The 24,800-nt window shown below is 45.7% G+C and overlaps 1 protein-coding gene across 1 annotated transcript in view; it reads left to right on the top strand.

The window, feature by feature from the left end:
• RBM47 (RNA binding motif protein 47) overlaps nt 1-7,708 on the top strand; it is a 77,542-nt gene extending 69,834 nt beyond the window's left edge. Inside the window, exons 4-6 of the mRNA XM_041459430.1 lie at nt 513-716; nt 4,302-4,504; nt 4,878-7,708. Coding sequence (XP_041315364.1) covers nt 513-716; nt 4,302-4,504; nt 4,878-5,123 — 653 coding nt within the window. The 3' untranslated portion in view covers nt 5,124-7,708. The remainder of the gene's footprint in view (nt 1-512; nt 717-4,301; nt 4,505-4,877) is intronic.
• Nucleotides 7,709-24,800: the final 17,092 nt, after the last annotated feature.

The raw sequence follows: 24,800 nt of genomic DNA, 5'->3' as shown, positions 1-24,800 counted from the left end.
TGGGTTATATGCACCTAATAAAATAGCAGAGAAAACAATTAAACAACATAAGTGAAAATATATGCAGTCATGGGACAAAGTTGATTAAAGGGCAGGTTTTGTGATGCTGTGCCATCCTGGCAGGGTCCCATTGCAGGCAGTTGACAAGTTGGGCTCCTCTGACGGACAGGGGAAAGCAGAAGCTGTTCCTAATGCACAGAATCAGCCAGAGGATCCCCTCGCTCTCTGCTGACTGTATTGAACCTGTAACACTTGCCACAAGAGTTCCATCAATATAAATGAGCAGTTAATATATGCTCACAAACATCAAAAGCTAAACAAGCATAGGCTTACCGGATGCTTCTTAGGCACTGCTGTTTTCCTAAGCAGGGTCACTAAAACTCAATCATGCTGACTTAAGCAGCCACATTTCTAAGTGCAAGCCTCCAGATTTCAGCCTGGGGTCACTCATGCTCCCCACGGGGCTGTCACTCTCCATTATTCACCATCTTCTGTGTTGTTATCATAAGCAGGCAGCATACGAGGCAGAGGGCGAGGTGCAGCTGGCAGCAGAGCTCCGGGTCCCAGGGGCTCCTACCTGGGGGGATACTCCGCCGGCCGTGGAATCTACAGCAGGTACCATGAAGGCAAAGGAAAACAGCAAGAGAAAGGATTTGAACTGGTTCCCAACTTGGAGTTACCTGCAGTCAATCCAGTGGCCATTAAGCCTGGTGCAGGTTAGTATGTGTAAGGAGGGGAGCAAAGCAGGAGTGGTGGGCAGCCCCCCACTGCAAGCCCTGTCTCAAGCATGTGAGGACTCCTCCAGGGCCAGTCCACAACTGCAGCTGCAGCAATGGGGATGGCCCCAGGGCTGGGGCTCAGTGCTCCCTTGTGCTGAGTGCCTCCTGGCCCTGGCCAGACTTTCTTCACACAAAAGGCACACAGTGGGATAGGGGACACAAATATTTGGGAGTTCTTCAGGCCAGCATAAAAAGAACTAAAGTGATACTCACTCCTCTCCCCTTTTGCATTTGTTTAGGAGGAAGCAGACTTTCCTCTCCTTCTAGTCCTGTAAACCAGAACATAGTGACTAAGAGCAATCTTCCTCTCTTTTAATGTCTTCAATGCTAATTTCACCCTGGGAGATTCCTATCCTAGATTTCCAGCCAGACTGGAGCCCTGTTTAGTCCATCTTGCTCCAGTGGAACAAGGCGGAGAAAAGGATCTGGGGCTTTCCCATTGCAGGAAAGTCCCTGGGTGAGGCAAGCTCCTCCATCTCCATCAGTGTTATGGGGAAGGAGCAAGGCAGGGAGCCCTCGGGGTCCACCTTTGCTGTTCTGTGCCTGCAGGAGTGCTCTCATCTCTGCTGGGCTCTGATGGGGCAGTCCAAGGGCTGGGGCAGGGGCTGCCCCCTTCTGCTGCTTTGTCAGCTGAGTACCCAGCCCTTGCCATTCCCAAGTGAACAAGAGGAAAGCTGAAGCTATGTAATTCCTCCAGATGTTGTTTGGAAAGATTTTTATTTGAAAAAGTAACCTGAGGAAGAAGGTTCTTGAAGGGGATGGGGACCCCATCCTGAAGTCCTGATGTCTTCTTTCCATTTCTCTTTCCAAGTAAACTGTAAATGGCAAGATGTCAGTAAACTGTAAATGGCAAGCATTGCTTAATAATAGAGCTACTGTGGTTTCCCAACATGTTTCATTTATGTCAGTGAAAATTACAGCTTGCATCTAATGAAGTCTGTGAAGAGCTCCTCATAACAGCTGGATGACACAATACCTGAAGTCTAGAGACAAAGGAAGGCTGTTAAGATTAGAGTTGGAGAAAGATCAGACTTCCTGAGAAAACTACCCACTCACTACCAGAAAATATTACCGCTATGTGTGTTTGCAAAGATACTTTAGGAATTCCAGGTATTACTAAAGGATGCTTGAAAAGTGAGCTTGGAAATGCATGCTTATTAGTGGTGTCTATATTTCATTTGACTGCCAAACAAAAGCTTGAAGCTCAAGTCAAAATGTTTCTACATTTGAAGCATGTTGAGATTCACATTTTTTTATCAGACCTTCCCCTGTCGTATGGTTCCAGAACAGCCTCTGAGCACAAAAGCACCTGGTCTGTTTTCCTGTCAGATCAGCTGATCTAATAAGAGGTACCACACGCAAGAGTTACCTCTGCTATTAAGAGGGTATGACTTTGAAAGCATGTTACCAGAACAGAGGAGTAGAAATGTACTGACTGCAAAGTTTCCTGCCTACTGTTTAGACCAACCTTAAAGCTCATTTCTTTGCAAATAGTTGGAATACTCTGGGAGGTCACCCCAATACCCCAGATGCCTGCTACTGTTTTTCTGCCAGAAGTTATTGCAGAATGGAGCATGTGAGCTCTTTGCCTTGGTGAGAAATTATCCAGGATATTTAAACCAGAGATAAAACCGGTTTGACTTGACCACATGGACTTGAAGTAAAAGGAGAACTTGAAAACCTCATGAGTTGGGGGTCTCTGCTTGAGGAAACAGTGGTAGTCCACTGGTGGAGGACATATCTCTGCCTGAAAGATAGCTGATCAGCTTCCTTGTTGCAGTCTCCAGGATCAGAGCAAGACTACTGCTTTCTGTCACATCCTTCCACCAGGCATAACTGCACACATTAACATTGCAAAGTTTCATTGCACAGAAATAAACCTGAGTACATACTAGGCTTCATTTCTGGCTTAGTGGCTGCACCTCCCATAAGTGCCAATGCCACCTCTTGGTCCATCATCCATTATTTATCGATTTTTTTTTTCTTGCGAATAACCTTACTGCTAAAAAGCTCACAAGCTGAACGCTGAAGCATGCAATATGAGGCAATGATGGAAATCATAGCATCATAGAATGGTTTTCATTGGAAGGGACTTTAAAGATTATCTAATCCGATGCCCCTGTCATGGGCAGAGATGTCTTAAACTAGATCAGGTTGCTCAAAGGGCCATCCAAGCTGAACTTGAACACTTCCAGTAATGAGCTGCACAAAACTTCTCTGGACAACCTGTCCAGTGTCTCATCACCTTCATTATAGAGTATTCTTTTCTTATGCCCAACCCTTTTTCAGTTTAAACCTGTTACTCCTTGTCCTATCACTACAGGCCTTACCAAAAAGTCTTTCTCATAGGTCCCCTTTAAGTACTGAAAAGCTCCAGTAGAGGTCTTTATCCCAGAAGCATCTTCTCTCCAGGCTGAACAACCTCTCTCAGTCTGACTTAACAGCAGAGGTGCTCCATCTCATTTAACATCTTCTGAACCTGCTCCAACAGGTTCACATCCTTCTTATATTGGGGGCCCCAGAACTGGACACAGCACTCCAGGTGGAGTTTCACCTGAGCAGAACAGAGGGACAGAATCACCTCCCTGAACCTGCTGGCCACACAACTTTTGATACAGCCTAGAATACAGCTGGTTTTTCTGGGCTACAAGTGCACATTGCCAGGCCATGTGCAATTATTGTGATTACTGGGAATGTTCAGCAAAGGATGTTTCTTCCCTAAGCAAGCCATGAAGCCCCATTTTGGACCATGTACAGACTCACTATCCTGAGCACTATTATTCTGACCAGAGTGTTCTCCCTTTTTCTGAAAGACCATGGCTCCAATTACATCATGTTGTCCAATTTTGGCATGAGGGAGAATTCCCTAAAGATAAGTTTGTTTGGGTTTTTTTAAATGTCATTGAGTAGATTGATCCTGTAGCAGACAGAGGGGATAAAATACATTTAGCCAAGCTAGTCCTGGGAAATGCTGGTAAAAGAGCTGATATTTTCACAGGGTTGGCCAAAGGTTGGCATGTAAAGCAGACCCATTGCTGTCTGTAACTTCTGCAGTACAAACCACAGCTTTCTGTCCTGGAGCAGCTCTTCCTATGGCAGCTACATATTCCTCGATGTCAACAGCTGGAGCAGGGACCTCACTGGGACATTGCACAGTCTTACCCCTTGTGCTCAGGCCACACTCTTGGCCAGAGGGAAGGACAGCAGTGGTCAGAAGGGGTTGTGTAAATCTGGGTCACAACTCCCAGTCCCCAGGAGGACTCTGGCCCTAGGATACTCATGGCAGGAGCATGGGAGAAAAATCCTGGACCAAACAGCACTGAGCCTGTCACTGTGCATCAGCGATGGTGCTCCCATGCATGGGAGGGGAGACGTACCCCAGTTCCCCTGCCTGCACAAAAGGCTGCCTCCCCTGACAAGAGCAGCACAGGATCACTGCTGGAGAGTTGGCACAGCTGGGAGGGAGACAAGAGGTCCTGGAAACTCTCTCCCAATGTATCTGATATGTCTGGTCTCTCCTAGTGGCCATCCCTGCCATTGGTGCCCAGTACTCCATGTTTCAGGCCGCCCCACCAGCCAAGATGATGGAAGATGGCAAAATCCACACTGTTGAGCACATCATCAACCCTATAGCTGTCCAGCAGGACCCAGCTAGCGCAGCAGCTGCCGCAGCAGCCGCAGCCGCTGCTGTAATACCAGCTGTCTCAACACCTCCTCCCTTCCAGGTGAGCTCAGCACAGAAATCCTGCTTCCCATACATCCTGCTATGCATACCCAGGGTGGGGGGAAAGCCTAGTCTCTTGCCCTACTTCCATTCAGGACACGCTCTTGAGGATGTCAGAGTGCCCAAGAGCTCTGAAATTCATCTGAGCTGTCTTAGACATCTGCACATTGGGCCATTGCTTTCCCCACTGTGGGGGACCCAAACTGTGAGAGGGGGAGCAGCCCCCCATGACAGCATAACTCTCCATCAACAGGGCACGTACTGCCTACCCTCTCCATTCCCTCCTTCCCTTCTAGGGGGTTTGCCATTCAGGGCACAGAAGTGGGATGTCACAACAAAGTACTTTTTTTGAGGTCTGAACCCTTTCCTTCCAGGGTCGCCCCATCACACCGGTGTACACCATGACTCCCAACGTGCAGCGGATCCCCGCTGCCGGGATTTACGGGACAAGTTATGTGCCATTTGCGGCGCCTGCCGCGGCCACGGCCACAATAGCCACGCTACAGAAGAACGCTGCCGCTGCCGCCGCTGCCTACGGGGGCTACGCTGGCTACATCCCCCCGGCATTCCCAGCCGCCACCATCCAGGTGCCCATCCACGACGTCTACCAGACGTATTGAAACTGTCGGCAGAGGAGGGCGGCGGAGAAACACACACTGAAGGAACACTTTACTATTTATGAAGAAAGAACTGTCTGCGAAAGAGAAAACATTTGGGCTTAGTAAAACAATGCAGAAAGTGAAGAATGTCATAGAAAAACATGTTTGAAATATTTTCTATGCTTGAAGTTTTCACTAACTTTTTTAGGCTATTTTTAAAAATTTAACATGCCTGTATTCATACATTTCCAAAGGACCTCGGTGCATCCAGCCCACCACTGACGTGCATTTATATGCACTGCAGTAGGGTTGCATAGGGTCTTTTTTTTTTTTAGCAGTTATATTTTCAATATATTTGTGGTATGAAGGTTATTTTTTAGTAATTTCTGCACTCCAGAGATGTCTATTTTGTAGTGCCTTTAATAATATATCAGCTATATATTAAAAAGCACACCTGAGCAGCTAGGGAAAGTTTTAACAATATATTTTGAAGAGTATATTCAATATTTAAAGAATACATACCTTAGTTTTTTGTTTTGTTTTGTTTTTTAAGAAGAAAACAACAAGTATCTTATTTAAAAATTATACTGGAAAGTGCAATTTGAAAAATGTGCAAGACCTCTGCATTTTTTGCTGGCATTAATACAATCTGCTCATTCTCATTCGAAATCATAAGTAACTAATATTGCCTGTTTGGAAGAAAGAGAAAAGAAAAAAAAAAGCCTCCTCACACATACCTCTTCACAGTGTGATTTGCAGGCTTGTTTTTAGCTAAAGAAAGGCTCCAAGTTTTCCTCAGCAACTGGATTTTCTATTTATTGCAGCTACTTGTAGTTGCAGCATGTACAGAAACGAGTAGCTGATGTTTCACGCGAGGTGTCTTGACTTAGATCTTCATCCAGTATAAAGCCAAGGCTTTTTCTCAATGCTCTTCATTTTATTCTTTGAAGTATATGTTGTAGTGACTGAGAACGTATGTTGCTGTTAGCAAGAGTAGCCATGCTCTCACGAAGAAGATGTGCAGCATTACTTACTCATTGCTCCATCGTGTTCCATGAGAAATTTCAAAGGTACTAGGGGTGGTAGTGATACTGGAATTAGTGAAACAGGGCTAGCCTCCCTCCCAGCCTCCCTTCCACTCTTAATTCCCCTTCTCCACAGCTGGAGTTGTACATGCACATCAGGGGTGGGAGTGATTAGACCCAATGATTTTAAGACATAGAGCTTGTAAATATCTTTTAATATACATTTTTAAAGTCATTTTATGTTGCAAATTTACATGGTATGTGGTTTGCCACAAAACAAAAACCTTTTATTGCAATGTTATAAAAAAGTTTGTTTTATTAAGAAGTAAATATATTCTTGCAGTGTTTTGTGGCCTGTTTAAAGGCTTTTATTTAGTAGTGTAGTGAATGTAAAATAGAGTAAAATGGTAAAAAATATCTTGCCCTTTGTATGAAGTGCATCAGCTCTACAAACACAAGTCTGGTGACAAAAGGTGAGAAGCATGGAGTCAGTAAACAATGTTCCTTTAGTTTTTGAGGTATAAGTACATACCAAAGGGGTTTCACATTGGCCTCATTTTGACAACTGAACCACTTCCAGACTGCATTGAGCTCAGTTAAGTGACCTTTTTAATACGCTGCTTTTGCTTGCCTCAAAATTGAGCAGTTGTATTTTAGGTGCTCCTGCTCAGACAAGCTGAGCTCCCCTTTACCCTGTCAACCCTGTCAACCCATTAGCGAAAGCACTGTGAGGTTACCCATTAGGTTGGACTCTGCCCCTCCACGCCCCTTCCCAGGAAACTTTTATTGTCTGTACCTGCACATCTGAAAGCACGCCCAGACCTCAGCCCCAAGGTCCTGCCCTTGTGTAGGGTGAGAAAGGAGGAGATCTGGGCAAAGCCCGAGGGGCAAGCCCCCAGCCAGAGTCCAGCACTGCCTCCTCCAATCTAAGGTCTCACATGGCTCAACACTAAACACCAGCGTGGGTCCTTGGGCCATGCACAAACAGCCCTGGGGCCAGGAAAAGGCAGTCCAGTGGTCTGGGCCTCTGCTGGCCCACTTCCAGCCCCACGCCATGGCTGACCCCCAGAGGAGAGAGGAAGGGTGATGGCTCCCTTCCCACTAATCCTCTCCCTGGCAGCAGGACAAGGGACCTGCTACTCACAGAGATGGCAGGAAGAGAAAGGAGCCAATGAGGGAAAACCGTGAGGTGTCCCCAGCCAACAGTGGGTGCTGCCCATGCCAGGGTAGTAGCAGGCAGTACCCAGGGATGGAGGCAGGACCCAGGCATGCAGGCAGCCAGGTCATGCTGAGCCTCCTGCCCATTCCTGTCTTGACATTTACTTCTGAACCATTTCATGTACACTACTACTGAGGTAAGTCTAATAACTTGAAATGTGAACATCTTTAGGTTAAGAACAAACTATTCTAAGAAAAAAAAAAGCATATGTAAAAAAAAAAAAAAACAAAGCTAGTGTGCCTTATTCTCAAAAGAGCTGATATTTTAGATATTTTATTGTATCTCTCTTCTCTGTATTGTCAGAAGCCTCTGAGTTTATTTAGTTCTTGCTCCATTTATGGTACATTTCTAGGATGTAGTGAATAAAGCATTCTTTAAAAACAGAGACTGTTACTTCATTGCAACATCCCACTCTGCTAAGGCTGTGCTCCCCTCCAAGTTGGGAAGAGGGTTTTCAGAGCAGGAGGGGAGCAGGGCGCTGCAGCCAGCATCCCTGCAGGCTCCTCCAGGGCGGGGAGGTGAACTGTCCCACTGACTTCTCTGTCCCACCACCTGCAGAGGACAGTGACCTTCCCAGCATGCATACTGGGCATCTCTCCATTCTTCCACCATCCTCTGAACAACCTAAATCTCTCCTTGTATGCAGTTTAGAATCGGTGCCTAGATGTGGGTGGAGCTGGAGCTTACATCTCTCTGTGCTTTCCAACCACTCAGTGCACAAATTCCTGTATCTGTCTTGTATGTCCTCATTGCCAGGCAGGAGCACTGAGAACTGGTTCATCCTTTTCATTTCAGCATGCTCCATGCTTCAAACACACAGAAAGCTAAGCTGCACCTCATTTGCAGTGCTCTAGACTCCCTGGCTGTTTCCTTGGTGTAAATACCCCTGGAGAAAATCTGCTGCAAATACCAAGTCTGTGGAGAAGTCTGAGGCACTAGTCCTGGCTAACCAGAGAGGTCCCAGTTGCTGGAACGTATCAAATCTGACAACTATCTACCAGAAGGAGTGGATGGAGAAACCAGGGAACTATCAGGAATGACCCACTTAGTTGGTGAGGCAAAGCCCTTGACACTGTCTCTCACAATATTCTCCTGGAGAAATTGGCTTCCCATGGCGTGAAGGAGCAGACCGTTCACCAGGTAAAAAACTGAATGGCCAAGCCCAGAGTTACGCCCATGGATGGAGTTAGATCCAGCTGACAGCCAGTCAGGAGCAGTGTTTTCTGGGGCTCGGTACTGGGGACAGTCCTGTTAAACGTCTTTGTTGATGACCTGAACAAAGGGACTGAGTGCCCATCAGTCAGTTCACAGATGACACCAAGTAGTGGATGGGAGTGTTGATCTGCTGGTAGGCAGGAAGGTGCTGCAGAGGGACCTGGACAGGCTGAATCAATGGGCCAAGGCCAGCGCTGTGGGGTTCAACAATGCCAAGTGCCAGGTCCTGCACTTGGGTCACAACAAGCCCATGCAGTGCTACAGGCTGGGGCAGAATGGCTGGAATGTGGCCTAGTGGAAAAGGACCTGGGAATACGTCCTGCACTTGGGTCACAACAAGCCCATGCAGTGCTACAGGCTGGGGCAGAATGGCTGGAATGTGGCCCAGTGGAAAAGGACCTGGGAATATTGACTGACAGCTGCTGAACATGAGCCATGGTGTGCCCAAGTGGCCAGGAAGGCCAGTGGCATCCTGGCTGGTGTCATAAATAGTGTGGCCAGCCGGTCCAGGGCAGGAATTGTTCCCCCAGTACCCAACACTGACACATCTCCAATCCTGTGTCCAGTTCTGGACCCCTCACCACAGGAAGGACATTGAGGGGCTGAAGCGTGTCCAGGAAGGGCAACAGAGCTGGGGAAGGGTCTGGAACACAAGGCTTATGGGAGCTGGAGGTGTTTAGCCTGGAGAAAAGGAGGCTCACAGGACACCTTATCACTCTCTACAACTGCCTGAAAGGAGATTGTAACCAGGTGGGGGTTGTTCTCCCAAGTAACAAGTGACAGGGCAAGGGGAAATGGCCTGAAGATGTGCCAGGTGAGATTTAGATTGGCTATTAGGAAAAACATCTTCACTGAAAGGGTGCTCAAGCATTGGAAAGGCTGCCCAAGGAAGTGGTGGAATCACCATTCCCCGACAGTGTTAACAAAGTATTTGGGCGTGGCACCTGGGAACATGGTTTACTTGAGAACATGGCAGTACTAGGTTAGCAGGATTCCATAATTTCAAAGGAATTTTCCAACCTTAATGATTCAATAATTCACTTGAATTAGAAACAAACCACCAGCAAACCACAGCCCTTTATAGAAGTTTAAACATGAGGCATGACCTTCACAAAAAGCAATGTTTCCCAAATGAGATTAACTGTGCCACATTGAAATGTTTCTGCTCTTTCCTTTTTCCCTTTACCCAAGCTACCCAAGGTTAAACTTAATCTATGCAACTTTTTCTAAACATACACTTTACAAGATTATTTCTTTATTTTTCTAGACTGCTGGTTTCTGTCTTCAGTTCTGTAAGATCTTAATTAATTATTAACTCATTGTAAGGTTGAAATATGCAAGTCATTCTCAGGATATTAACATAAACAATGCCAGAGAAATGCAATTGTGCTTTCAAGATGACCTTGCTGCCTTGGGAATGCCAGGAGCTCTGCTGAGGCCTTGGGCACTGTGACAACACAAAATGCTGGGATCAAAGATCCCATTCCCTTTTTGAATGTCTTTCTTCATGTTCTTGAAGAACAGATGTGCTCTTCCCTGGCTGGTATCATCCTAAAAACCATGCTAAAAACCACCTTTAGCTTTCTTCAGGAAACACCATCCAGAACACAACTGTGTTACAACTATTACATGAACAGATTTAGAAGAAATTCAAGTGCACCACTCTGATATGGCAACATCTCATCTACAAAACCACTCAGAGTATATGTAAAATGCATTTTTCAAAGATACAAAAAGGTAGATGCAGTGCTTCACCTCCTTCTCCGTGGCTGATGTTACACCCCTAGCATTTCTGGTCTGAATGAGTCCTGAGCACTTACAGGACTCTCTGCTCCCTGGATGCCAATTAGCCGCAAATCTGGCCCATAATGCTGACCTGTAAAATAAATAAACCCAAGACCTACATTGTAACAACAGAAACTACCTCTGCCATGCATCTAAAAGCCAGTAATATTCAGGTTTTATGCTCCAGTGTGTCAATTAAATGCTGAATCACACTTGACTGAGTTTTAGAGCCAAGTCCTGCCTGGCAGCAAAATGGTCGGAACGGTGTTGCAGGGAGAAGCTGCAAGCTAGGGAATAAAAAAAAGGTACTTTTATGGCACCAAGTCCCTCCCTTTTGGCACAAAGACAGGCTGTGCCATGCAGTTACAATTGTTCAAGTTGCCAAAGAGGAAAGAGACAACGGAAAGTTTTAGAAATTTGGAACTGTAGAAGTACTTCCACATGAAGTATTTTCTATCAAGCTGATGAACTAGATCAGATTTTTTTTTCCCTCCAGCCAGAAGACAAGAACTGGAGTTCACTTGGTTCCTAATCAAAGAAGATAGAAATTCTGTCTCACCATCCTCACTCAGGCAAAACTGCAAATCCTGCATGTGGGAAATGAACAGTCAAGGACTATTTGCACCAGAAAGCTTTACAGGGACAAATGCTCAGGTGTGCTCAGCTTTGTCCCACATGTACCAATGCCTGTGTCTTCCCCACATAGTGTCAGATGTCTTTGTCTCTTTGTCTAAACAGGCTGTGTCAGTTGTCGGACATCTCCATCTAACAGACTGTGAAAGTTAAAACTCTGTCCCACAGTGGGCCCTGGGGCTTCACCTCCTCTGACCAGGGCTCCCCACAGCCACCTTTCCCCAGAGCATTTGGGGACACACCATCACAAACCTGGTGCCCACCCTGACTGCTCCTGCACTTCTGCACGCAGCTGGTTTGTGGGGTGGTGGCTGCCCTGGAGGAAGCTGGGTCACTTTTCATGTTTTGGCTGACACCGTCATATTTTTACTGTGAAGAAAAATATGCTTTTGTTCGTTTTTTTTTCACCTCTTTCCAAACACACACACATCATTTCTGCCAGCCAGGTTGCACTTTGAGTCCATCCTTGCATGTTTTTACAATGTCACAGAAGCTCATCATTAGCTCAGCCACTGCCTGCAATCTGTGCACTGGTGGGAAGCAGGAAGCCACAGGTAAGCCCAAAAATCTTCATGAAGCATGAAATAAACCCCTGCAAACAGCCTACAAAACCCACAGAAGTGACCTCAAGCTAACTAGCAGAGAGAAAAATGCATTTAAGTCAGTCAGAAGCAAAACAGCCTGCCCTTAGAGCAAGTCATTCGTTCCAAATCTTTGAAGCAATAACTACAATAAGCAATTCTCACTCCTGTAACAAATCCATAGGTTATGGACCAAGGTGTCTTACAGTCACTCCAAAGGGCAGGTAATGACAAGGGATTATTTATTAATGTTGTTATGCATGTCTTGGCCATGCACAGGGCATCCTTAATTTCTCAAGTCTTTGCCTTTTCAGATGCTGTCCCTCGCAGGAGGCTTTCTGGCCACGTGGATGAGCTAAGTATTCCCTTAAAGCTTGGCTTCACTCCAGTAGGTGGATCCCTTGGCTCACCAGCCTTTGTGCAGGACACAGAGGGACACAATCCTAGTCAGCAGCTGCAATGCTGGCATCCAAGCAGCAGTGGGGCAGCTCAGGAGAGCTTGGCAGAGCACTGAAGCACTGCTTCCACCATAGCAAACATAAGCTGCTGCTCATGGAAAAGGAATTCATGGAAGTCTGCTGTAATTTGTAGCTGGGAAGAAAAATCAAGTCTTGCATGGCACTGTACTGCCTCTGAGTCCCAAACTCCTCTACACCCATGACCCTTAGGAACCAAATTCCCAAATGCAGATGCAAACCCCCAGTCTCCTCAGTGTCCTGCCAGGCAGGTGTTCACCAGGTTCAGCCACCTCACCTGTGCCTGAGCCCCCTGCCTGGATCTCTAGACACCCCAAAAACACAGGGACCTGCACTGCTCTTTCCACAAAAGGCTACATGGTGCACGAGGGTCTCACCTCACACTTCTGGACCCACTCCTTGCAGCTCATCTGGGGTTTTGAGGCACTCTTCGATGAAGTGACTTCGTTACACACTTTGGCTTTTGTACAAGTTTTTTTCAGGCTGTTCCTTTTGGGTTTGGGACTAGGACAGCACCAAGGTCTAAAAGGATTAGATTTAAGGATAATAAATGGTACTTTAAATCTACACTAAAAAAAAAAAATCTGCCTCCTGAGAAACTGAACTTCCTTGTCTTTTTGTGACATCTTTGTGAGCGATAGGAGGGGAGGGAGAACACGGAAATGTGCAACGCTTGGCACTGGCTACACCTCAAACTAGTATTTCAACATTTTACAATCAACTTTGGCCATGTGACCTATGTGGAAAGATAAACTGAGATATTTAATCCTATTTTTCTTGTCTTTTTTTTTTTTTCAACATAAGGAAGTGAATTTCATGTGGTTGTTGTTAAATTACAGTAAATGATTTGCCCACAAGAGAGTTAAAAAAACATTACAGAGTTGGTTAACATAGGTAAGGCTGGGACTGGGCATCTGTTTGTGACCAAATACTCCTTCCTACTTTGAAAACTCTCAGTGAGCTTCACTATTTGTCCTGGCTGTGGCATTTAGGGACATGTCAGCCCATTGCAGGTGAGGATTGTCCACCATTTTGCTTTTACAACCAGAGTATGAATAACAACTTCCCAAAAGCCAATTGCATTTTGAGATAGAGCAGCAGCAATTACTACAGTTTCTGCTTCATCTCCAGAATATCATAAACTGTTAAAATGACCAGCTGGCTGTTTGGTGAGCTGCACACTCTGTCATAGTGTGACAGGGAAAGCCAGTTAAGACCAACCAGAGGCACAGGTCTGCCACCACCCTGGATCAGGAGCATGCTGATGCAGAATGTATGAAGATGCCAGGGTACACTCAGCCACTCCCTCCTAATGGAGCACCCCCAGGGACCAGCATGCATCCCTGAAGTGACAAGGGCAGTCTTGGCCCCTGAGACACAGTAGGTGAGGTTGTGAGCCCTTGGCAAGGCAATGTTTAGTCAACACTGTCAGCTGAGATGAGGACACAGGCTGGGAAAATCTTAATGGGGCCAGAAGATGTTCAAGAAACTCTGCAGACTATGCCCATGACTTGCCCTGGCGCAGTCCAGAGGGTACGCTCTGATTTTCCTGTTAGCACAAAGAGCAGACCTCAAATGACTGAGGAGTGCAGTAGCAGCTGTCAGAGTGCTGGGCACTGGAGATTTTCTTCTTCGGCACCTAGGGTGGTGTGAGTTCTGAGAACTATGACTTTTTCTTTTGGTGTTTTTTGGCTTCACTCCCACATGCTAACACATGCCAACATCTTCTTTAGGGCAACATTAGTCTCATCATATTACTTAAACAGCTTTTTGTTGCAGTCCGCTCAATCCATGGACATGTTGGTCTAAGCATGATAACAGCTGAAGATGAAATGTACCTTTGTAAAGGCACTGCTGCAATCTCCTGGAACCTGCCAGCTGGACACCCATACACGCTAAGCAGGGCTTGTCACCTCAGGTGTTATGAAAGAATGACATCCAGGTTTCCAGACTGGAGCTGGCTCAGCTTTGACCAGCCCAGAGCAGTGGCAGGTGAGCCACACACCCCAAGTACCTGTAACCATCCCCGGAGAGCCGCTGCTGCCAGCCCCAGTCTGGCTACACCAGCTCCCACCGGCCAGGACGGACCCAAGGGGAGGAGCGAGGGCTTGTGTTTAACCAGGCTCAGCTCCCTGGTGCAGGTCTGCCACATCCCCACAGGAGCCATGGCACTGGCAGAGGGGCGAGCCGTGCAGCCCAAGGCAGCTCAAGGATCAGCCCAGCTTCTGCTCCCGTCTCAGCCTGCCTGCGTCCACAGGGCGATGCTGAGGGCACAGCAGCAGCAGCACACCTAGCAATGCCCTGGCAGGTAAGCGTGGCACGGCAGAGCAATGTGTAAGCCCCACCTTTGGCACAGAAAACATCTTGTACATAAAATTGAGCAACGCCACAAATGCGCTGTGACTCTGCCTGTCAGGCTGCTTCTGATGCTCAGCCCCAATATTTCCTGCTGTGAGCCTTTTTTATTAACTGGCAGCTCTCCTGCTCCCATTCATGCTTGTGAGTAGGTTTATTGCTAAGATAATTCTTGGGCCCAACGCAGCTCCCGTTCCCCCACGACTTACTCCACCGGGCTCCTCTCATCTCTGCTGGCTCGCCCCTGCTTGCACAATGGCATTACGCATCTCCTCGGGGCTTAGGAGGGGCCAGCAGCAGGAGCCACCAGCCAGAGAAGGATCGAGCACCAAAAGCTTTTTCACACGTGTGCGCTGCCCCAGCTTAGTCCTGCCGCGGTCTCGGCATCCGAGCGATGGCAGTGCTCCCACACACACCGCGACCACCGCTCACCTTTAAGAGGTTCACCTCCAGTTCACTTGAGAAATGGATTTTCATGTCTGCCAACAGGGAAAGCTGTGGGGAGACCTGGCCTGGCTGTTGGGGCCCACAAAGGCTACATTGCCTGTAATAGGGAACAGACAAAAATATTAATGAAAAACAAAGGATGAGCAGGCTTCCTGTGGCATCGCTCCTCTGTGGGTCTGATTTGACTGGTACATCAGACTGCACCCACGCAGAGGTACATTCTTCCCATCTTACCGCAACCATGGAAAATTCCTACCAAGAAGCGTTTCAGGATTTGACTTTGGCAGAACTTAGGAACACCCTGGAACAGATTGTATAAGATAAGGGATCACATGTAATAGTCTTATATACACATAACTCAATGACTTTGTGTATTTCATGACAAGTCTTTAAGAAGAGATTACTAAGACATCCTAGCACCACATGTTATGCTGGGGAAAAAAGAGAACATGCCTGCCAAAAAGATATTTCAGAACAGCTTTCTGATACTTCAATTATAAATTTAAAAGCATTATTATAAATTAATCTAGACAGGCTTTCTTAGAATCTTTCCTATTTTCCAATTGTCAATTCCAGTCTTACCAGTAGAGCCCTTTTTCTTTTTTTTTTTTTTTTAATTAGTTGTTACCTGGCTATTTCTTAATTGACCAATCAATAAAGCTCCAAAATGAGTAGAGGGGGTGGAAGTATAGTCATCATCTGACAAAATTCTATCTATATGTTCTTCCAGAACGCTTTTCCTTGCAGTCTGACATTACAAGCTCGGTGTAATGAGCAGGACAATGTCACAGGGTTGGACAGGGCTCAGAGGTCTCAGGTCTTATTCCCTGTAAGTTTTCCGCTTTTGCTGGGTTTGATGTGAAAGCAGCACAAAAGGGCCAGCATATGAGTGCCCATGGAAACACACACCTTCCAAAACAAAAGATGAAAGCTACGCTTTTAATGAAACCAGAAGGGGGAAGGAAAAAAGTGAAGGCAGAGTGGAAAAACCTGCAAGAGGTCAGCAAGGAAAACAAAGGGCAGCTTTATGAAGCAGCTATTTCACTCCAGAAATGGCAGAGCAGGCTAAGGATCTGCTTCCCAGTGTTTTTAATATAGAAATTCAATGTAATTAGGGCTTTGCTTGTTCCAAGAAGATAATGGCAAACCAAAAGATAGGATTTAATAGTAATGAAGCTTAAGAGGGTGGAGAAGAGAGAAAATAGATAAGGAATAAGAATCTTCTTCTCAAAAAGCAGAGGAATGCTAAGGAAAATGGAGGTGATTCTCTACATTTTACTTTTCCACTTTGATCAGAAGTAACAAAAGCTTTTGATGACTGTTACAGGATTTATTGATCAAAGATAAAAAACAAGTCCAAATGAGCTAATATCTGATTGAAGAGTAAATATAGCAGATCACAATTTTCTAGTAAGAAAGCAACTTTTGGACATCTAGCAGATGGCATAAGAGGCTCAAACTGATGAAAGCTAGAAATAGATACATTTAAATTGACATAAAAGGCTCAATAACAAGGATGAGCTGATACAGGAACTATGATACAAATGATAAAGCTGGGCAAATCATTGTGAAATTTCTGCCAAAAAGCTGTTCAGAGGCCTCCACTCGAGCTGCATCCCAAACAGGACAGACACGTTGAGTGAGCAGTGCCGCGCTGGGCAGCCGTAGCGTCAGCCCCCGTACTGCAGCCCTGACCCATCACTTCTGCTCCCATGGGTTTAAGCTGCCAACACCTCCCCACTTGGTAAAGAGTTACCCTGGCAGCTTGCTAGATGACAGCTTGCTAGCAGGCTGTTGCCAAAGCAACTGCTCGTGTGAAATTTTGATTTTTGGTTGGACATTCCCATTATAAGGAGCCTCGTGCAATGGCTGTTCTAGTCCAGTGTACTGTGGGGGCTCTCTGCCAGAACAGAGACAACTGTGACTACCTTGAGCTCTTATTTCTACATTTGCTGAGCCCAAACTGCAAAGCTGTTTGAATTTACTCAACTTGTTTGCTACTAAAAGGAATGCTAAGAGAGAAAATGGTATTTCAGAGCAGCCCAAGATGAATAGTGGAGAAGAAGCAGAGTGATGGATTTGCTTCCACACCTTTTACAACCTAGGAGGAAATATATTAACTCCCCAGGAACATCTTTCCCTCTCTTTAGCAGCTGCACAGTTAGAATTTATGGGGGTTTGTGCTGAGTCTGATGCAGGATCCATTTAGCCCAAGATTTAATGTCCACCACTGTCAGAAGTCAATAACCAGAGAAGAGAAAGAACAGGACAAGTTTATCTACTGTTCCCCAGCATCCTTTCCACCTCCAGGCAGTTCCAGCTTGGGGGATTTCTGCAGGTGAACATGTTTTCTGTTTATTTAGTATCTGTCAACAGACAAGTACTCTCCCTCTCCAATAAAACAGATGGAACCTCAACCAGACATGGCTCCCTTTTATTTTGCATAGGTACTTTTTACACTCCCTTTACCTTCCTGTCATTACTTCCATTTAAACTATACATGACTTTCCTGGGCCTGAAACATAGAAGGAGAATAATGTCTCATTGTGGGGAAGGTGGGAAGGAACATTCACCCTTGGAGACTCTGGTAGTTACTCTGACATGCTTACCCATCTAGCAGCATTTCCTCTGCAGTTCCGAAGATTTAGCCCTCATTCTGTATTGGCTTTTGAAGCACTAAACTCAGTTTAGAGCACTGTGCCCGTGAAAATCTCATCTTGAACATTTCTGAAAATGTTGGTATTTGCTATCATTGATTTTAAGGAAGGAGTTATGGATGAAAGAGCTACTTTCCACAAGGCAATTCAAGCTAAGCACATTGAGAAACAGCAGACACACTCAGTCCGCCGAGCAAATAAAGCTTACAACAGCTCCGATATTGCAGAAAGCAATTTGTGTTGGCAGGTAGGTGGCAACTTCAGCGCCAGGGGTTGCCATAGGTGCTCAGGCTATTCAGATCATGCCCAAACACTGTACTGGTTAGAAAGATAGCCTGACATCTGGCAGAAATGCAGCAGATGTAATGGACATACTGGGCATAGTACTCCTACAGTATCAAGTCTGTCCTGTGCACAAGGGGCAACAAAGTCTGGCTCCAGCTGGGAATCTCATGTATCCAAGATCCAGGACCTGCTGCAAATGATTTCCATGCTGGGAAGTGATAGAGCAGAGGAGCTGTGAAGCTGGGCTTTGGAAAAACGAAGAGCAGTGACTAAGTAAAAAAGGAGGAGACATGAGGACTGGATGTGCTGGAAAGAGAAGGCAAATTGCATCTTAAGAATAATTTTGAATGTTGCCTTTAGATCTTGCTTGGAGGGGCTTTTTTCTAAAGCCGCCCTTACTTTCACTACAGTGAAGTGCCAGGGAAGCCGCTTCAAAAGTACATTTAATTATTGCATTCATAAATTCTGTGCTAAAACGTAATCCAGCAAAGGCACTGGAAACAGCTGAAATCAGTTTTTCCCCAGTACAACAGGATACAGATGTTATATATATATATACGTTTCTTCTCCAAATGCTCTGCAAAACCCCCAAAGGCTTGCACTTGCATGGAAAAGAGCAGCCAGGGGTGGTCAGGCAGCTGCAGTACTCTGGCCCCAGCCCCTCTGCCTGAGCTGGGGTTCAGCACTGGGAACTGGATGAGCAAGAGAGCTGTAGAGGGACTTTTCACAAGGGCACAAGTGACAGGCAAAGGGGAAATGGCTTTGAACTGAGAAAGGGTTAATTTAAACTGGGTATTAGGAAGAAATTCTTCACTATGAGGGTGGTGAGGCACTGAAACAGGTTGCCCAGAGGAATTGTGAATGACCCATCCCTGGAAATGTTCAAGGCCAGGCTGGACAGGGACTTGAGCAACTTGGTCTAGTGGGAGGTACCTCTACCTGTGGCAGGGGCTTGGAAGTAGATGATCTTTTATGTCCTCTCCAACCCAAACCATTCTATAATTCTATAAATGCAATGATTATACCTTGCCTTGTGATTTATATAGCCATATGTATACTGTATTTCCTGTTTTAAAAATTATAATCTACATTTTAGAGGTACCACAATGGCTTTGCTGCAGCTGCCTTGGAGATGATCATGGTAGGAAAGGCAAGGCTGCAATGCTGGTCCACAGGGACTCCAGAGTACAGCAAGGAGATATTTGAGATGTCCCTGGGTTGATTACCCGTGCAGGCAGTGGCCTTCTCTGCTGCAGTGGCTCTGGGGAGCTTTCAAAGCTTCAGTAAGTGTCAGCACACCACAATCAGGTCTACTCCAACAACTCCAGAAGAGCTGCAGTGCCAGCTTTGCAATGCTGTACCCAGTGACTAAACACAGTAAGAACAAGCTTGGCAAAGAAAATCAGGAGGGGACAGCCTGCAGCAGGGACAGGGGCATTTGCTTTTACACATCCTCCCCAACAGCTCATGTCAAGGGCTATTCTGCATGATCTGGTACTAACTCAGCTGTCCCCACCCTGCTGGCAGTGTGACCATCAGGAACAGCAGTGGAGATGGCATTTCAGTGCAAGGGAGCAAAGGCTAACCAGGAGTGCTGGATGTAAGGAACAGCAAGAGACCAGCTTTCTATGACAACATCCTGGTACTAGATTGCTCCTGGTTCCCTCAGATAGGAATAGGTTCATTTAGGGCACCAGATCCCCTGTTGGCACTCAGGCATGACTTTGGAAAATGTATCTTATGCTCAGAAGCACACACTTCTATGAGTGAGTTTTCTGCCGGGGCTAGAGTGAACGTTGAGTGCTGGTTTGTGTGGCTTTAGACACCAAAACACTGCTGTTTTATTCTCAGGCTTTTGTCCAGCCCAGAGATGTTCCTAGCAAAGGCAGAAAGTTTAGAGGGAAAGCAAAAGCAGCAGCATGCCTTCCAGTCTTATGAAGCAGAGGAAGGCATCTATGCAACACCCAGTTCAGGATCAGGTTTATGTTTGACAAACAAACTCTTTCTACCATCTGATTGTGCTCCAGTAAAATTAGAGGTTCCTAACCCAGCTCTGAGATATGATGCAAAAAATTTTATGGAAGTGAACCACAAAGGCAAAAGAGTTTTTCTTTATGATGAAACCTCAGAAGAGTAATTAATTTAATCAGCAGACTTCAACACCGCCTTTCATAACCTGAAATGTGCCAAGAGGTTGAGCCATGGGGGCCAGTCTTTATCTCTGTGACCTTTACCACCAGGAAAATTTACAAATGGCAATTAGTAGATTCAGAGGCCAAAAAAATTAACTCAGACAGAGAGCATGTAATAAACCTCTGGCATTTAAGTCAGCAAGGTTGAAAGCAAAAAAAAGCCAAGACAGAAGTTAGGCTGTGCAACATCCACCAAGAGCAGCGAAAGGAATTAGCATTGGTGTCAGAAGAGGTATGCAAAACATCAGGTGTTGTATACTGAGGTCATAAAAGTAAACTTACTTATTTCACATAGGATCCAGAGTTGCTGGACAGTATTTAAGAGACAAAAGCAAACTACAAGTGATTGTATAGATCCTTGATAAGATACTTTTTCTCTTAGTTTTGCCATGAACCTTGGAACTTCTAGCTCCCTGCCAGAGTAAAAATCTTTTCTTTCAATAGCATGCAATTAGGTGAATTACCTGGTATAGATAAAGCTGCTCTTTGGAGAGATCTTACTTACAGTGAGACAGCATGATCCACAGGAGCAATAAGAAGAGAGGAGGCCCACATACAAGGTAAAAAGTCTGAAAATTCTTACAAAGCTCTGTTTTGTTCGACACACGCTCCACGCCACAGCTCTTCCTGGACTAAATGAAGTCTATTCCCTTTCCCTACAGATTTATTCCCTTTTAAGGGAAATCTTTATCTCTGTAATAGAAATTGCCTGTGTTTGTTTATTCATTAGTAATGCCTGGGTGCACCTGAAGGGTCGACACTGTGAACTGCAGAGCTGCAGGAAAGCTGGCCGCACTTCTGGGATAATTCCAAAGTGGTGGTCCTGCTACCAGGGCATGAAGCACCTCAGCAGGACTCAGAACTTAACCAAAGCAGCTATTCTAGCACAATGCTCTACTTCTACAAATGCCATCTCTAAACTTGTCAAGAAATGCTTAATTTTGAAAGAAAACACAGCTACAGTCATTAAGTGAAAGGAATTGGGAAATCACTACCAATACACAGTGTCCTAGATAAGCACCCTCGCTAAACACAGTGAAGCAGGCAATGAAAAACAAAATCATTCTGTTCTGTCTTGTATTCACCCCCAGCTAGAGCAATTTATTCATACATCCTGCTAAAGAAAAAAAACATGGATTGCTTGCTGATATACAAGCCACAAGAGCAGGCCTCAGTCACAGCAAGACAAGCAGCAGCAGGACCATGGCCCAGAGCTATAATAATACTTTGCTGCCTCATCTTTAAACGAGCATCTCATTAAAACTAGATGCCACACCACTGCAGATCTGCCCATTGGTTCTCTCCAGCCTGTGGTAAAGCCCCATCATCTTTGTGCAAAACTTGCCACTTTAGGTTCCATGGCATCCCCACAAGGTTTCCTTTTTTTTGAGTTAATTGCTTATAACTTTTCTGATGTCAGGAATTTCTGAAATCAGTAATTGTTGCATGTTCCTTCTCTACAGGCAGGGCTTTGTGTATTAATGGATTTAAGACAATATTGATACAGTCTGATTAAGGTTTGCCTTCTTTTCCAGCTATTTTTTTCTGTTTGTGGGTTTAAAAAAAAAATACAAGTTACAAAAGAGCAATGTAACAGTCACAGCAGCAGCACAGTGGAAGTGAACAGTGACTGATGTTTTGCTGCTGCATAAGATGAAGTCCTTCCCCCCAGGAAGGGGAATAAATATCACCATTCCCCCCAGGAATGGTAATATTTGCTGGTCATATCACCATTCCAGCAAACACAGCTAGGCTGGTGACAGAGTCTGGCAGTGTCTGCAGCCGTTCTGCCTGCTCAGCAGCACGGCCTCCTCCCCTCTGCCGTGTGCACGGAGAGCTGCAGGAATGAGTCCCTCTGGGATGCAGAGGGAAGGGGAAGGAGCCACCTGCCTGGCTGGGCTCAAGAGGACCTCCTACAAGGCACATAAGCAGGTAAAATGGAAACAGTGTCATGGGGGAAGGTTAGAGCATGAACCAGGCCCAGGCAGCAGCTAAGGTGCTCTGGGTCTCTTGAGCTGGACCAAATTTCCTCCAACACAGTCTTATTACATCTGTTACCTCACAGGAGCAGTTGCACAGTCTGTGCACTTCAGGAATTCTCCAGAGGATGGTAATCTGATGCAACAATGAAAGTTAAGTTGGTATGGTGGGTTGACCCTCACTGGACACCAGGTACCCTCTAAGTCACTCTCACCATTCCCATTCTCAGCAGAACAGGGAGGGAGAAAATAAAGTGGAAAAAAACCTCTCATGGATAAAGATAAAGGCAGATTCATAAAGCAAAAGGAAAGGCTGTGCATGGAAGCAAAGGGAACAAAAAGTCTTATTCTCTACTTCCCATCAGGAGATGATGTCCAGCTTCTTCCTGGGGAGTAGGCCTTCAGTACACATAGCAGTTGCCATGGAAGAAAAATTCCCCACCTCCTCCCTACCACCACTCTCCTTTCCTCTTTCCTCATAGCTTTTATAGATGAGCAGATGTCTTATGTTATGGAATACCCTTTGATCAGTAGGTCAGCTCTCCTGGCTGTGTCCTTTCCCAAAATCATGCCCAGCTCCAGCCTCCTTGGCAAGGGGAATGTTGGAGAGACAGACTTGATGCAATGAAGCACTGCTCAGCAGCAGCCAAAGCTCTGGGGTGTTAGTCACACTTTTCTAGCTACCAATGAAAAGCACAGCTTTGTGAGGGCTCTTATGGAGAAAATTACCTTCACAACCTGGCCAAGGGCTCAGGTTTCTCCTGTCATAGCTCCAAATGCCTCTGGCAGGCATTTTCTCTTGGTCCCAGCAATATACCAGATTATTCTGACCAAGTGTAGGGATCTACCTCCACGGCTCATGGAACCCCCAACCTGCAGTACTTCAAGGACTAAGAGCCTACCCCAAATCAGATCTCTTCCTAAGACTGTTTGCCCCTGAATCACACTATAAATTAAAGCATGGCTTCTGAGGAAGTGTTGAAGCAGCCTTTCAGAATAGCAATCTTTGCTCTTACCCATAGGATAGAATTCTTCATATATTCATATATATAATAAAGGATTAACAGGAGCAGCTGTGCTAACAAGGCTGCATCACTTGTTGCATCTTGGAGAAAACAGCATATTTAGGGTTAAGAGCCGCTTTTTTTTTTTTTTTTTTTTTTTTTTTTTTTTTAATTGCCTACAAGCATGGCCTTGAAGCACCCCAGGTACTAGAACAGTACTTGTATGACCCCTAGAGGTCTCAGGATTTAGATGAGGAACTAACTCCTCAGAAGGAACTTTTGCAAGGTGCTTTCACAGTAGAGACACTTGGGCCCTTATTCTTTCCAGCACCCTTCACCTCTCTACCATTCCCCTGAGGGCAGGAGCCCCATCCTGGTTTGCTGCTGGTGCCTCAGGAATCTAGGGTCCCAGTATAATGCCCCTGGAGACACAAAATTTGCTGGCTTGAAGCACTGCTGAGAATTCATGCAGCTCAGTGGTGCTGTCTCAAATAACACACTTATCCAGCCCAGTCCACATTGAACCTAGGTGTTGAGAATGCTCTTTGTTGCAGGTCAAACAACCTCTGCACGGTAGTGAACATGGCATTCCGAAGCAGAGCTGAGACACTGGACCTGCAGCTGACTACGTTTTGCTCACACCTGAACAGCATATCCCTGAGGTCATTTGCACTCCACTGCTGTTTCAGAGTGAGGGGTAAGAAGCCAGTTCACCTTTGGGTTTGGGATGTTAGTGTTAAGCCTTTTCCATAAAGTTTTTCATAAACTGTCATCCTTTAACTATGAGGAGAGAAATTATCTTGTGACCACCATTCTGTTTTCAGCTATGTTAAAAACATTAGATAAAAGCAACAGAAGTTTAATTCATCCCAGATGTCTCGCTGACATTCAGCTAGAATATTAAAATGCTAATCAAAAGTAGGACCTGCAGGACAAGAAAATACACCTATAGCAGCTATGAGCCATGTCAGGCCTCCTGTGGAGGAAGCTACCAACTTCCTGTGAAAACATGGGTGAGCTGGACAGAAAATTATTTAAATAATCATGCTGCCAGAAGGAACTTAGTGCTATGAAGTAGCCCAGAGAAAGCCAACCTTCCAGACCATAGAAGTGACAATTTTCCTACTGAAAGCCACCAGATACTTCCTTTTGGGAACTGAGCAGAGAGACGGAGTAGATCTGCTTTACCAGTAGGTGATGACAGTGGGTCCCCAGGGTTCCACCAATAATCCATCAAACTGCTGAAGGCTTGGACGCCTCATCATGATTTGGGGTAAGCTGGCACCCTTGTCCTTGACTGAGACAGTCACCCCTTACCCCACAAGAGACCCACTGCTGCTGCAGCCCCAGTGTTGACAACAGTGCACCCCTGGACACAGGCTGCCCAGTGAATGGGACATGGAAAATTAAAGTAGCTATCACACAGCTTGAACATGCTCCAGTGAACTCACAGGCGCTGAACAATAGTCTCAGTAATTTTACATTTTTCACTTCATGTTTAGTTAGCTTTTCCCATCTCTTTCCTCTTCATTTTGCTAACATTATGTAGCATTATTTTGCAACACAGCTGTGTCTGCTACCATCCTCTAAGCAATTGTGGCCCTATGGGCGTCAAACCAACACTTTCATCCCCACTGAACATGGACTCCACATTCTAGCCAAATGCTTTCTCTGTAAAAGTCTTTCCTAACTGCTGGAGACTACTCCAGATGACTTTACCATCTATTTATTGTTAGGCTATGCTTTTGCTCCAATGTAACATTAACAAAAGGCACTCTTGTTACTGAAATGTGGTGAGCAGCTTGGTAGTGCTCAGCTAGAACTGAAAATACAGAATGAATAAAA

Source organism: Pyrgilauda ruficollis, unplaced genomic scaffold (assembly GCF_017590135.1).
Source record: "Pyrgilauda ruficollis isolate IOZ18807 unplaced genomic scaffold, ASM1759013v1 scaffold1, whole genome shotgun sequence".
Taxonomy (NCBI): domain Eukaryota; kingdom Metazoa; phylum Chordata; class Aves; order Passeriformes; family Passeridae; genus Pyrgilauda; species Pyrgilauda ruficollis.
This window is presented reverse-complemented; position numbering and strand designations above follow the sequence as displayed.